Raw genomic sequence first — 14602 nt, 5'->3', positions numbered from 1 at the left:
GGGCTGATCTCATTACAAGTGCAACAGATAGTGTGTCAGTTCCTCAATCAACCATGACATTATAAGCAGATAATAGCAAATCGATCAAAAGGTGTAAGCCTCAGGAGAATAAATGGAATAAATATTTCTTTAAAAGAGGAAGGAAAAAAGTCATGTGCAAAGCAAATTTCAGTTACAGCAAATGAAAATTCTTCATTCTAATTATTAGAACTGTAGTGATACTTAGGTTGCTCTGATATGGTATATCCAAAAAAGACTTCTCATGTTTTAAAGGTTTTCCTGTTCAAACAACAATAATTTGGAATTTTTTGACTTGAAAAAAGTCAACAATACTAAATTGCAGCTCAGTGACTTGTCCCGGTGGAGATTATTCACCTTTATCTCCAGTTTAAATGTGCTGGAAGCAGGGTTAGCCAGGAGACATATTGTCTGCTGGGCGTCTCCTGAGCTGAGCTGCTACTGCTCAGGGTCGCTGCTCCCCAGATAACAGCCAGCCTACCGTTATCAGTCATCCTGATCGCCCGGCCGTTACCATCGCCCCACTGCCGATGGGCAGCGGCGCTCTTGCGTCTACCGAAGCTCTCAGGCTGCCCCTGAACTATGCTCCAGTGCACTGTTAATGCCCCAGCTAATCTGATCTGTCTCCGGCTGGCTTACCGCTTATAAACACACCTAGATATGAAGCCGGGCAAGTAATCCCGAAGAAGCTACAGCATGACAGAGGCATGCAGGATGCTTCATGTCCACAGGCTGGTCTGATAGGGAGGGATCTGCCTGAGGAGGGGCGGGGGTTGGAATAATAGAGTGGAGTGTCCAGAGGTGCTTTCCTATATGACATTGTTAGCTGGGTGTGTGTGCATCACAGGGTAAAGCACCGCACTAATGGACAGGGAAGGTGATGTGATGTGTATGTGTGTGGCTATCAGTGTGTTGTTTGAGTCAGCATAATGTGTTATTCATGACTCCCATTTGAAGCGTACTGAAGGTCGAAGCCATGGTCCTGGGTATCCTGCAAGCTTTTTTTTCTGATTTCTTACAGCAGCGAATGACAGTGAAAAACAACAATGCAGGTCAGACTGGCGTATTGTTTTGTGTTTCTGTGCCTTTACAGAAATAACATAAAGTAATGACCTACACTGTTAATGACAAACAAATTTTCTTGTTTTGATCAGGCTTTGCTGTAGGTGTGTGTGTGTGTGTGTGTGTGTGTGTGTGTGTGTGTGTGTGTGTGTGTGTGTGTGTGTGTCTGGCTGAGGAAAACCATTAACTCACTGTGTTTTGGGTGGTACTATGAACTTCAGTGGCATTTCAGCAGACAAGGGCAGCTGGTAATGATGGAAACTTTCAGCGATAACTAACCCATTTAAAGGAATTTCATTTGGATGAATTTCAGTGGTGAGTTTCTTCATCCTGATACTTGACAAAAATCAAAATCAAATGAAACTGTGTTTCATGTATTTACATATTCATTCATGTTTCATTTTTGGCACATGCAAATAACTGGTACAAATGGTTGGCTGCACTTCAAACAATGTCAGTCCTGGCCTTCAAAAACATCTCCAAACAATATGTATGACTTCTGCAGAAACGGTTCCTGACAGGATGTGACAGGAAAGTAGTCCTTAGACCTTGGTGTGGACATACAGTGTCACAGTGTCCAATTCTAGACATTTCCTGAGGTCTTGAAGTCTTCTTATTGGATCAAGTGCTACCCCCCACACTGCCCCCTTGTGACGACCTCTGATCTGACACGGCAGCTCCTGTCCTGCAGCAGGCTTCTGGCACCCCAGGGTGCCTTGAGGAGAGCAACACACCACCTCGCCTGCAGATCATATTGGGTGACATACACCAGGGACAACTCCTCTGACTGGAGAGACAGTAAAGTTGAGAGAAATATGGACAGGGAAAAGTAGGTTGGACACTTGGACAGAGGGGCAGCCTGAGGGAAAAAAGTAGAAAATGGTCCAAGTGCCCTTGTGCCAACGAGTATCCTGAAAGTACACATCAGTGTATTCAGTCAATATGATCTGTCATAATGTGTAAATTTTTGTTTATTACACTTGATATGATTCTCTATATGAAACCGTTTTCAAAGCTGCAAATAACCCTCTCGCATCTACTTCATATCAGACTAGGGAGAGAATCAAAGTCTTATATAAACACCTGTTTTAAAACCCAGTTGGCTGCTCTGTGCAGCCCTTTTTCCCACACTAGACAAAAGTCTTTATGTGTGCGCATCCGTCTGCGTACGTCTGTTTTGGTACATGAAAGGATCTACAGTAAGCCCTCAGTGATGTAAGTAAGAGTACATTAACAATACCATGTGTTCATGGCAAAGAGAACTAAATTCTAAAACAACCACATGACTGTGATAGAGTCTGTTAGCGCTGCTTCCAGGACATTTGCTATGGCAGATAAAATCCACAAAGGGCTCCTCATCGAAGCCCGGTCCATCTAGAAGCGGATGTGTTTTATATGCATGGGATTCCATCTATCAGAGACACTCAGAGTGCATGAAATCATCAGAGGGGGTGAGGGTAAAGTAAGAATAGATCTATTGATCTCTCTTTAGCTCTTATACTCCAAGCACTTGCTCTTACATAGTCACTTCAGAGTTGCATAAATAAAATGAGGCTTTGAAGTTAAACTTTTACAGCTGCTGTGATCATTTCAAGCTGCTCTGGAAAAAAGGGTAACAGTTCCTTGAAATGCACATGATGGAGGGACAGAGTCTCAGAAACTCACCAGAAGAAACAGTTTGTAATCAGAAGTGAATAAGCAGACACTCGATCCAGGGAACCTGGACTCACTGATGGTGAATGAACACCTACATTCCCCCCATTGTCTCTTGTGCAAATGCGTTTGTGTTTGTAAGGTTAAGTGGGAATCAAAACAATCAAATTGTTCATAGGCTCCCACAAAAGATTTGCATCAGGCAGGTTGGTACCCTGTTGGTTTGTTCTTGTAGTAATGTGCCACTGCTTTTCACACAAATTCCTGTTTGGGAACATTTTATAAATCATATTATGAAAGCAGGTGGTTCTGGGATAAAAAGTAGTGGTAGTGGGCAGGTGTGGTCTTAAGAAACAGGCCTGCTCAAACAAAACTTTGCTTATAACTTAAGCACAGAGAACCCACTCAGCTTTCTAATGCTTATTTAAAGGTGCGGATGAACCGCTTCATAATTCATAGTGTTATCTATAATTAATCAGTTATGCAACATGATCATGTCATGAGCCTCATTCATCAGCACTGGGATGATGAATGAAATTGGGTGGTGTTGTTTCACAGCATAATTGTTAGTTGTCAAAATAATAATAATGTAGCTTGGAATTGGGAGTTGAAGTTATATATTAAAGGTGTGCATTAGTTCTTGGGATGCAGAGAACTAAAGCCAGGGCTGGTTGAAAGATATTTTAGCTTCCTGATATCAGACAGTGAAAAAGTCAAATAATCCTTCAGCCGAAAGATCAAAGCAAGCGACTGATAAAAGAAAAAAGAAATAGAAGTTAAGTAAGAGCAACAGGGAAACACCAGGGCATAGGAAGCCAGCAGTACTTTATCGATCTGTCCACCTGGGAAGGGAGACGTCTCCAGTTATCTACGGATCATAGGACTGAGGCGTTCTTTAGGGGTCATGTGCTTTAACCTGTCTAAAATGTCCCTCTTAGATGCTGCAAGTTGCTGAAGAGACAGTCATTACAATGGTTCAGTGACACAGAGAGCCTTTTCCTGCGACAATAAACTGTAGCTGTTGTCACATAAAGACCCCATATCTGCAGTTTTGTAGTTTACAGCATAGAGTGTTTCTTGTGTTGACCTCATGACTGGTGGAAAATGTAGTGGACTGTAGCCAGATTTGTGACCATGATATCCTCTGTGCACTTCCAAAAAATATACTGTATGTACATTTGGGACAAAATTGGCATTTTGTTTTGGATTCCTCAAATTTACTCAATTCTACAATCTGGAGGCCAGTGCATTTATGGATGTACCTCCTACACAATTTTTAGACTGCACTAAGGGAACTTAAAAACATGACAAATAGTCACCTAGAATTAGCCACGTAACAATATGTCCCCCCCCTCCAAAAGCTTATCTAAGACACAGGATCAAGACTTTCTGATTATTTACTGTTGTATTATGCATTCCAGGGAAAATATCTTGCTACTGATGGGTAGAAAAGTAAGACAAAATAATGAAAATAAAAAAAATGTTTTAGTTTTACTTTTCCAGTGGGTTTTGAGCTGCTTTCATAGTCTTTCTACTATCTTAATCTCCTAGGGAGCATGTGAAGTAAATCTTCGGAGGAAGTTACTGTAAAATATGAAATTCAGCTCAGCTGACGTTATATGGTTTTCACATGACAGCAGCAGTTTCCTGATATCATGGACTTATTATCTGGACTGGTATGTAGATCTGGTTGAATTAATTGCAGCCTATTGCATTTACACTGTCAATAAGAGCATCAGCTAAATACATAATTCCTGACTGTCTCTTAGCAAACTAAATATCACAGCCAAACTCATTATCAGCTATGTTAACTTCCTGAGGAAATCTTATCTAAGAGAGATATTTTTGTCTGTGGAGGAGGCCTCCGAGCTACATAGCCTTATTATTTAGTTTGGCTTCCTGACTACATTTCCCCTCTTATCCTCAACAGCACTATGGTGGATCTTGGCCTCAGACAGGAGCATAAAAACATCCGCCCATTTAAACAAACTGTTAACACATAGATGTGCTATCTCACTGGGACAGACTTGGAGTCCTTGGGCTCAGCAGTGTGCTAGAAGCTGGGGGTATTGGCAGTCCTTTATCTGCATAAACAAACAGAAAACCACTTCTGCAGTCATGAAGGAAAACAAGGATAGGATGGCAGGGTAAACCCACCTGAAGGCAGCATACCAACAATCTGTTTATGAAACACAAACACTTTTGGGGTAGCACCAGGGCTCATGGGCACACACAAGTCCCATACGTCAACCTTTACTGAGATTCTGTTTGAATGATTCTTGCCTATGATAATGTGTTTCTCTCTTTTTTTCTTTTAGCAAGTGCAATGCACAAAATACCACAATCCCAAACAAGTGCAGAACTCCCATACTGCACCTACAATACAGTCTAGCTATCAAACATTTTGTGTGGATGCAGGTGGGCAGTTCATGTTAACTGTTAACTGTGCCCTCACCTCTGCGTAAGCTGGTCCGATGTACTGCAGTGTCAATACTATACTAATTTATTTGCTGAACTCTATACCATCTTGGTTTTGTTTAAAAATGAAACAAAGTGCTGTCACCACCAAGCAAATACATTTCTAAATAGACAAGTACAAGCCATTCACTTGGCATCAGCAAGTGACTGCATGATCACAGTTGGCTGGTAGTCTGTAGTGTCAGTCAGCAGAATCCTGGGAAAAACACTGGAGCTTTCACTTTAAACAACTAGTGAGGAAAAATGTCTTACTAAGAATGAATGAATGAATGAATGCATGAATAAGTAAATACATAAATAATCAACAAAGTTGCATGTTAAACATTACCACAAATCCAAACCCATAACGCAAAAGGTAAGTGCTGCAATGTTTGGCACCAACTGAAACAGACTAATCTGAAAAAGCCGCTACACAAGAGAAAGGAAGCTAGTGCACAGAGTTACCACCAATCACAATGTGAGAAACATCACTACTAACTGCAGAAAGCCCTGTTGACAAAACCTCAGACAAATAAAGTTTCTATACAATCCCACTATGCTTCTGTGGCAATGACCTGGACTTCCATAAATGACAATGGGAGTTTTGTCAAAAGCTTCCATTTCAAAAACTGAGAAAGGTACATGTAACAAGTAAATGTTAAAAAGATGTAAAAACCTATAGCTTTTTCAAAATGACTGGGGCAATATAAAGTCAATTTTTCTAGTCGGCTAAAACTCCAAGAAAGCTTTTAGCAGATGGATTTGAAGAAAAAGATTTTCTCCAGATCTAAATACTGAGATGTGGTATGATGGTGCACAGATAGAGGGGACTCAAGTATCTCACGTGAGATGAAGTTATCTCTTGACAGCTTCAGCACTGTGGTGCAAAGTCCTTGCTGACACAAAAATAAGTAAATTCACAACTGACAAGGGCGTAAGACACTGTTCATGCCGTTCACCTTTTTGTAATTATTCCCCATAGATCTTTTATCTGCTTTACAGTGAATGTGGAGCAGATGCCAGATGGATTGAAAGTATATATTTGAAAAATAGACTGTCCTGCTTCTTATTTCTTAGAAGAACTGTGTAAATAATACTTCTGACCAAGCACAACAAAGAATGCGGATTCAGATGCTACCTAAGCAGCTGATTGGTTCCTCTGCCTTCGTGGCCAAAGCCAGCAAAGCTGGCATCTCTTTCATTTGTCAAAAATACAAACCAATGGTCTATGTAACATATATGTAACCTTTTTTTGAACTACTGCCTAACAAGATTTCCTGACTATAAATTTAAAAAAAGGCACCCAAGTGGGCACTAACCATTTTGTTCTTCTTGGAGTAAGTCTTCTTCAGCAGCCTCTCATTCATCCTCTCCTGCTCCCGCTGGGCGTGATGAAGGAAGCCGTTCTCAAGGGGATCCACCATGGGCTGGCCATTCTCCTCTTCTTTCTCCACCTCCTCGTCTTCCTTCTTCTGCCGCTTCGCCACCTTTTTCTCTTTCCATCGCTCCTTCTTCTCCTGTGTCTTCATGACTCCAGTCTTCTTCTGCAGGAGGAAGTAGAGACCTTATTAGAAAGCTAGACATAAACAAATTAGAAAGTGTGTGGGAATGGACAGATACATCCACATAATCCATACAGTGGAGTGGTCGATGCATACATAAATACACACTTCTACTGTAGCCCTTGATGGTATGCATCTTGTTAATAAAAGTCACTATTAAAAGAACTAAATGATTAAAATTAAGCAAGGCAGTGTTGATGGATGCCATGTAACCTGTTGCATGGAGCTATTACTTTTGCCATTTTTTAAAGAGCCCATATTACTTTCCATAGGAATTCTGCACTTGCACTGCAGAGACACAGCTACTAATCAATGCCACACTGACAAGAGAGATTTACTGCTTTTAGTGTCTCAAAGATTTCCTTAAAAACCTTGAAACAATTGTACACCAGGTGATGAAAACACTTAATGCTGCCTTCAAACACGAACAAAGCAGACAGATATGAAGATGGATAGACAGACTGGCAGGAGATGAATACGTAAAAGAATGGAGTGAGGGTGTGCTACAGCTCTCAAACAGCCCCTTTCACTGCTGGCTTATACAAAGCAAGCAAACACTCGAGCAAAGAGCGGTGACGCTCACTCTCTCTCTCTAAAAATCTTTAATCCTGTCACCAGCAGAACAATGCCTTACTGGAGCCCATAATCACTTTATGGCTCAGATATAATGAGCTTATGATATGAAGTGCTGCTTTAACACACACTGGAGAAAATACAGAGGCTTTACACTTACACTATGACCAAGCAATTTCCCCCTTTGACTAATCATTCCTTTCACGCTTCAGTTACGGCCTATACGGATTGGCGTTTGTTTATTGGAATTCAAACACCATTTGCAACTGCCTGGAATCTTACTCAGTGGTTTTCCTTCGTCACCTCCCCAAACTCACTCCATGACCAGTATTGGAAAGGACGACAAAAATGGCATCATGCTGTGTGTGGGCTACCATTACTTGTGATTGGGGTTTGCTTCCTTTTAAGCTTTAAATGACCAGTTTCTGACTTGTAAATGTAATTTTAAATCCCAGCTACAATAATGATCCAAAACTTTTTCCTGAAAGCAGTGATATATCCAACATGATACTAACTAGTCCTAGTACCATGTGCCTGAAAAGGCAAACAAACACTGATGCCTGAGCCAGAGTGTGTCGTTTAAGGTAGAGAAGTGCTGTACACACCATTTTATAGCGCTATTCTCCCATATATAATATAATTTAAACCCTCACACAAACTCATTAATTATTAATTCATATTAAACTTGTTATTAAGAGGTATTGATTGAGTGTTTTGTTAGCTGACAATTTGACAGCTATAGAGTTTTAGGTCTTCTACATGTGATTACTTTGCATCAGCGTGAGCCAATGCTTTTCTATGTAGAGGCTAAGATGCTGAATCTAGCTAGCTACTGCGCTCCCACTTCAATCAATTTCAATGCACAACCAATGACATGTCACACACAGTCTGTGTGTCCTATTTCTCAGAACACTACTACATTACTTTAATCATCATGTCACAACCTTGGCAGTAAAATTATACCTTGGCTGAACTTCAGTCTGACTAGGGTACCAGGTTTGTGACTTCTGATACACCTAAAGTTTAACAGTGGGTTATCTTGCTATTTTTCTAGTTACTGTTTTGTTAGTGCAAAATGACTGGCAGCCGCCTTCCTCCGTTCTCCACTGACGGAAAAGCTTGACTGTCATAAACATGGGTACCGTTCCCATTGCTACCTTCCATTCATCCTCCCATAGATGAACACGGCATCAGTCACGGAGCTGAGGTCAAACTGAGCTCTAGATGGGCTGGCAGTGTCGGCAAAGTTAAGGCCAACATGATGAAGCACACACACATTGACTGACGTGCACATCTGCCAGCCTGTGGGAAACACTGCTGCCTGCCTGCCTGTTTCAAGTGACTGACTGGGCTTCTGCTGCCTCTTATTTCCACTTATTTCTGCTGCCTGGTAAAGCCTGTCGGTGGATATCACTGTGCGTCTGAACGGCAGAGGATGACGCACCGCTGCTTGAAGCCGCATGGAGTTCAAGGCTGAGGGCTGCTAGTTCACGTTTTAACATCTGTTCACAGCCAGAAGTGCTCAGCCTGACCGCAGTTACCTCAGCACTCCTTATGAATAATCAAATTATTGACTCCAAGGGTGGGGGGTTAGCAGATGGCTAGCACATTAGCCGCATAACTGCTAATGAATGACACCTTCTGTGACCAAAGGTGTTCATGTGTCAGGCACTGCAAAAAACTGGCCTTGAAAAGGAAGAAATGTTTCCATGACAAAAAGCAATTTAAGTCCAGGCCAGATTTAACTAAAATTTAATTGGAGACAGCAAACATCCTAAAAACACCCACACAAATATCTTCATTATGATGTTCAAGTCCAAGAGTCTTGGCATAAATTATTTTGTGCTACACTGAACGTTTGTAGCTGAACTGTTTTTTTATCTTACTTGCTGGTACAATTCCCAGCCTCTAAGGAAAAGCTGTTTGGAAACACATGAAGTGTTTCTGTGTGTGAGATTTTCTCTTCACTACTTGAGAGAAAAAAAATTACCTTCACACTTTAAGACTGGGTATGACACTAGCTGACTGTGGGAAGATTGATATTTTTCATTGTGAGAGTTAAAACAGTCACTTCGATGCTGTGCCACAGTACACACTCAGTACACACAATAGACTCGAGCAGAATATAGATCTACTTTACTCTATGCATGTGGCCTACTAAAACATTAAGACCTCTAAAAGTTGAATTTAACAACTACACTGCTTTACATTACAGTATTTAAGACATATGCTTTTGTTTTTATGGTTATTATATTGAGCGCAGAGTAGTGACAATGTTGTCCATATTGACAACAGTGAATGTGTCAGTCTATCCTTAGTTCAGAGAAACTTTAAGACCAGTATTGTTCCTCTGTGATACATTCTTACACCATGACAAAAGATGGCTGAGCTAACGCAGCTGACAGTTCGTAACACCGACATCACACAGCAGCTCAGGTCAGCTCTTCTCATCTCACAAGGTAACCCATAAACTTCTCATGAGGTACCAGACAGTATTAACAGGCCACTTATCATGCAATTCATTACCTGGAGAGCCATATTTAAAGAGCGGTTACGAAGACAAAGCAGCTAGTCCGACAACAAGGGAAACTGAGAACATTGTTTCTTTAATAAGTAAGGAGATGGGAAACTGTAAATTGCAATCCATAAGGCTGACTTGATGATTATTGATAGGCAGTCTTACCGGGGCTTCGGCGTTGCCTACAAGGGAGAAAACACCTGATCGTCATGTTATTCTGAACGAACCTGCTGCAAGTGGTTGGATCAATTAAGTATCAACTTGCAGAAATGTGGAGTCTCATTAGCATTCTGGAGGGTGTCCCTGTGGTTATCATCTGTCTCATTCAGCCACAAGGACTACAAAGATGATTTGATAGTTTGACACACTGATCTTTAAATGTACTTAATATCTGAAAAGAGGATTGGCATCAGCTTTGTGCGTTTGGAAGATACTGTGCAAGCTAGCAATCGCAGAAGATTAGTATTATCTAAAGTAAGGATGATACTTGGGGTAACACAAAATGGGAATTAGTTTTCCATGTATGGTGTGTAGATTGAAAACTTATGAAAATAAAATGTTAATCTTTGTCTGCCATTGTCATGCGTTTATTTCTTTTGACAATTCACTGAGCTACACTAACTATCACTGGGTTCTTTTTTGTCTGTATTTGATCAATTATAGTCTGGAGATTAGCGACTGAAGCTGAGGTCTTGGTATGCAGACAGGATAATTAGATTAATTCTGGTGCCAGACCTCTAATGACAAAATGAGTAATGTCACCAAGATGCTGTTGTAGTCTCTCACTCTTCAAATCAATGGCAATGCCAGACTCTTAAAGGATGAGAGGAAAAATTTGTACTGTCTTTGTGGTTTAGCTGGCCAAGACATAATAACTGAAATATCTTGGTTTCCAAATTGGCTTGAAAACTGTTCTGCTTATGAAATGTGGCATCTCTGGGTCATCTCAGTATCTCAGCTGGCCAAGTGCAATAACTAGTCAAGCAATTACAACAGGCTCAAATCCATTTGAATCATATGACCTTTCATTCATATCACAACTCTCTCTCATCCTCTCTCCCTGTTTCCCCCACAACTTTAAACCTTATATTAAAGCACAGCAGTTAGGAAATGCCATTAAAGAGGCCTGGGGGTAAATGTATAAAAATCAGCTGTTCAAAACTCACATTTGTGACTTACAGTACGTACAGTGGCAGGTTGGGGTGGAGCCCCGAGGGAAGCATGGGGAGGAGCTGCCACTCCAAATGGGTTAAAAAAATGGCATTTTTTTGTGACTTCAATGCAAAGTCCTCAAATAACCTAGACCTCCTGGTACTCAACACTTGTCCCTCTGTGACCCACAGAGGAACTCAAGTCCCATTCAACACCAGCTTGACGTTTCTTTCCAGCTACAGAGTTACACTGTTTCAACTTGAAATTTGAATGTGTATGTGTGCTAGGGCACTTACACAGGCATTACCTCTAAAAAGCTTTGATATGGGCTAACTAAGGTGATGGGCTTTGTTAAACAACTTATACTGCTCTCTCGTGTTTTAGTTCCAAAACAAAAGACTGGCTGCATGTACACTTCATACCAGTCCAACACTGAGTACTAAGGGTTGAGAAAACAATGTGGGTCTAGGTGTGAAAATGTGTTTTCTATGTGCCAGGCTACTACTTATTGTCACACGTGAGCTGGAGCAATTAGACTTCGTTTAGAACGTTTGCACCTGCTGTCACTGCTGTTTTGTGTCTGCTGTGTTCTATCGATAATAAACTGATTTGAATTGTCTATCCATGTCATTTCCATTTATTCACCGTCCATGACCCCAACAAAAGATCTATAATAGCTCCAGGAGAAGAAGGGTAATCCATCACTGTGTGTCTGCCAGCAACGGCTTAGTTGTAATATAACTTCCAGACAACAAAGAAGAGGGAAAAAGGAGAGGATGAGAAGGACGGATAGAGAAACAGAAACAAAGATAGTGCAAGTGAGTGGAGGAGGTTTATGATGGTGGGGGGTGCGAGGGGGGCAGCCTGGAAAAGGAAAGACCACTCGACTGGTTTGACCCGACCACGTTACCCTGGCAACAGTACAGGAGAGCTTTGTTGCTGTTCCAGGCTGCACGGGGACTCGAGCATGCGTATGTCTATTAGTGTGCGTGTGTGTGTGTGCGTGGGTATGAGCGCATAAAATCCAACACAGGTTTCCATGTCAGCAACAATAAAGTGCACGGCTTTACCTGGTTTTGCTGGGGCCTTGAGATTCACTGTGGAAGCACATTCAGCTCCCAAAGGTAGGTTTATGCATTCTGCACAGAGGAATGTCAGCAACCCTAAAGCTGCTTGCAAAGGGTAAGGAGGGTCTTCATGAGGCATGCATAAACCAAAAGGCAAAGGAGTTTCACAAATGGAGCCTGGAGTGCAGAAAAATAGATAGGGTGTGTAAAGAGAGAGAGTTAAAAAGAGATGGCAGTGTCTAATGCACATCATCACACTTTCTCCACTGCACTCTCTTCTTTCTAAGGCCAGTAATTATTTAGAAGACACAAAGAGCTCTGCAGGGTACATCTCCCTCGACATTAAGCAGTGCTACAAAGAGATTATAGGGCCACCTCGAAAATTCGCCACTAGAATTAGCTACTGCTCAGCGCGGGTGCTGTGGCAAAACTGTCTATGTCTATATAAATTCAAAAACTTTATGAACCTAACCTAACTTTATGAAGATTAAACAATGTAGTGGAAACGTAAACGTGCTTAAAAGGCCATTTTAGTTCCTGATCTGGTGAATGGAAGCAGGCACACAACAGGTGGTAAATTCCGTGTAACGACAGTGTCAAATATCACCTGCTGCTCTAAATCTGGTTTAATCTCACGGTGACACTGCATGGGTGATGACCTGATCTTCCATGTTTTTATTCTGTGTTGATGCTTCGAATGTCCGTCTCACAGTATAGATTAGAGGTAAACTATGGAACAATGTTTTTACAGTGGTGTTCCCGCTTTGTTTGTATGCTCTGACACTGAATGTAATTTTTGTTTGCAAGAACAAGCACTTTTAAAAATTCCGTAAAATAGACACTTTAATTTCTTGGGGGAAAAAATAATCTTCAATATTGACCTTATTGCTCTGCTAATGGGCAGAACTCAAAAGTTTACACAATAATATGAATTTCTTTAATAAGCCTACCTTTCTGCTTGTCATCATATCAAACTCTGGTTAAACTTAGACTATACGTGATGAATTAATGTTGTGCACCAACATTCTGCTTCAAAATATCTTGACACACACTAAAGGAGGTAATGATACAATTTTACTGGACCTTTAAAGGCATTGTATGGTGTACAGCCAATAAATATATAATGTAAAGGGATTTAAAAATACAATTTCTTGTTATTTCACATTATGATTTAATTTGCAGTTAAAGTTTGTATAGTACATCTTTCGAAGTTTGACTTACTTTTCAGTGTTATATTTCTAAGCTACTACAGTATAGCATGCCCTTGTTGATGAAAAATCAATTTCCAGTAAGCCTTTACCATCTGAAAGCTGAGGTTAAATGTATTTTTGAGTTGTATTTATTTATTAATGATATGAGTGGTATTTTCTAGTAACCCTGATTTTAAAGATATTCAAGGAGGTAAACACTCAAAAGGTAATTTCCCCTCTTTCATCTGCATGAAAGCAGCAGAGCCTTTCATTGCACCACTTCAGCTGTGTTTAGCTCCTTTTACGCTGGCTGAGGTGTGGTTGTGCAGATTTATCGCTCAGTTGTTGGACTGATTCTGTACGCATTACCGCGGCTCTTGGCATGTCAGATCAATCACTCTGACTTGTCTTGATTTAGACTGGATTGATTTAATCATGCAGCGCTCGCTGGCTTTTACAGTCCCACGCATGTGAAGCTCTGCAATGACAGCAGAGCATACACCTTCCATCTAATGTTACTGTCAGCTACATCAAACACACCTTTGATTAATTTAGAGCACACGGTCATTTACCCAGGCTCCCTGTTTCCCTCAGAGCATATAATCAGAGGGTTATTGCCTCGAAGAGAAAAAAGAGAGCACATTGTGTACCAAGGAGCTTATCAGGCTGTGTACATGAGAAAGCACACATTTCTTCAGTGATCAATGTTGCATAATTGGCTAGCACACAGATTAAATGAACCGCATCCTTTTCACCTTTTGTTAATCGATGAGATGTATTTTTCCTGTTCATTTGACTTCACGGTTAAAGACCTAATCTTTTGTGAGTGTAAGCTAGTTTTTGGCGATGTTTCTGTATGCAATGTGTTTTGGGCGGGCGGGAGAAAGTACAGGAGATGTGAGGTGTTAATCTCTGGCAAGTCGCTTACTGCTACACTCGTCCAGTTAATAGGAGCCAACCTCTGATCAGGCCACCTCTCTGACTTTGTCACTTCTCTCTGCTTCTGCTTACACACTGTTTTTCTGTTTCTTTGGGAATAAATTGGCAGATCTGCTCCATCAGGGCTTTTTTTTTTTTTTTTTTGCTGTTTAGGTGATCTCCAAGAGATGAGATTTAGCTGGCTTATTTTTAAACGCACCACTCTCACATGACAAAAGAATCTAAGGTGATGCTTTTATATAGGTGACGCTTATCAACCTTAGATCCCGTCTTTCTTGTCATACCGCACTGAAGATACCCAATAGAGCAGGGAAAGTTCAACAGTAATCTCTAGAGTCTTAGTCCAGAAAATTGATGTAAAATTAATGTATCGTGTCTAGTTTGAGCTGTTTATCTGAGCTTTCTTTTTGT

The 14602-nt window shown here is 40.9% G+C and overlaps 1 protein-coding gene across 9 annotated transcripts in view; it reads right to left on the bottom strand.

The window, feature by feature from the left end:
• The window catches only part of fbrsl1 (fibrosin-like 1), a 279559-nt gene that overhangs the window by 196169 nt on the left and 68788 nt on the right, over positions 1–14602 (bottom strand). For all 9 annotated transcript variants that reach the window (XM_040155019.1, XM_040155010.1, XM_040155017.1 and 6 more), the window contains exon 2: positions 6510–6734. In XM_040155019.1, coding sequence (XP_040010953.1) covers positions 6510–6734 — 225 coding nt within the window. The remainder of the gene's footprint in view (positions 1–6509; positions 6735–14602) is intronic.

This window comes from Xiphias gladius, chromosome 19, assembly GCF_016859285.1.
Source record: "Xiphias gladius isolate SHS-SW01 ecotype Sanya breed wild chromosome 19, ASM1685928v1, whole genome shotgun sequence".
Taxonomy (NCBI): Eukaryota; Metazoa; Chordata; class Actinopteri; order Istiophoriformes; family Xiphiidae; genus Xiphias; species Xiphias gladius.
This window is presented reverse-complemented; position numbering and strand designations above follow the sequence as displayed.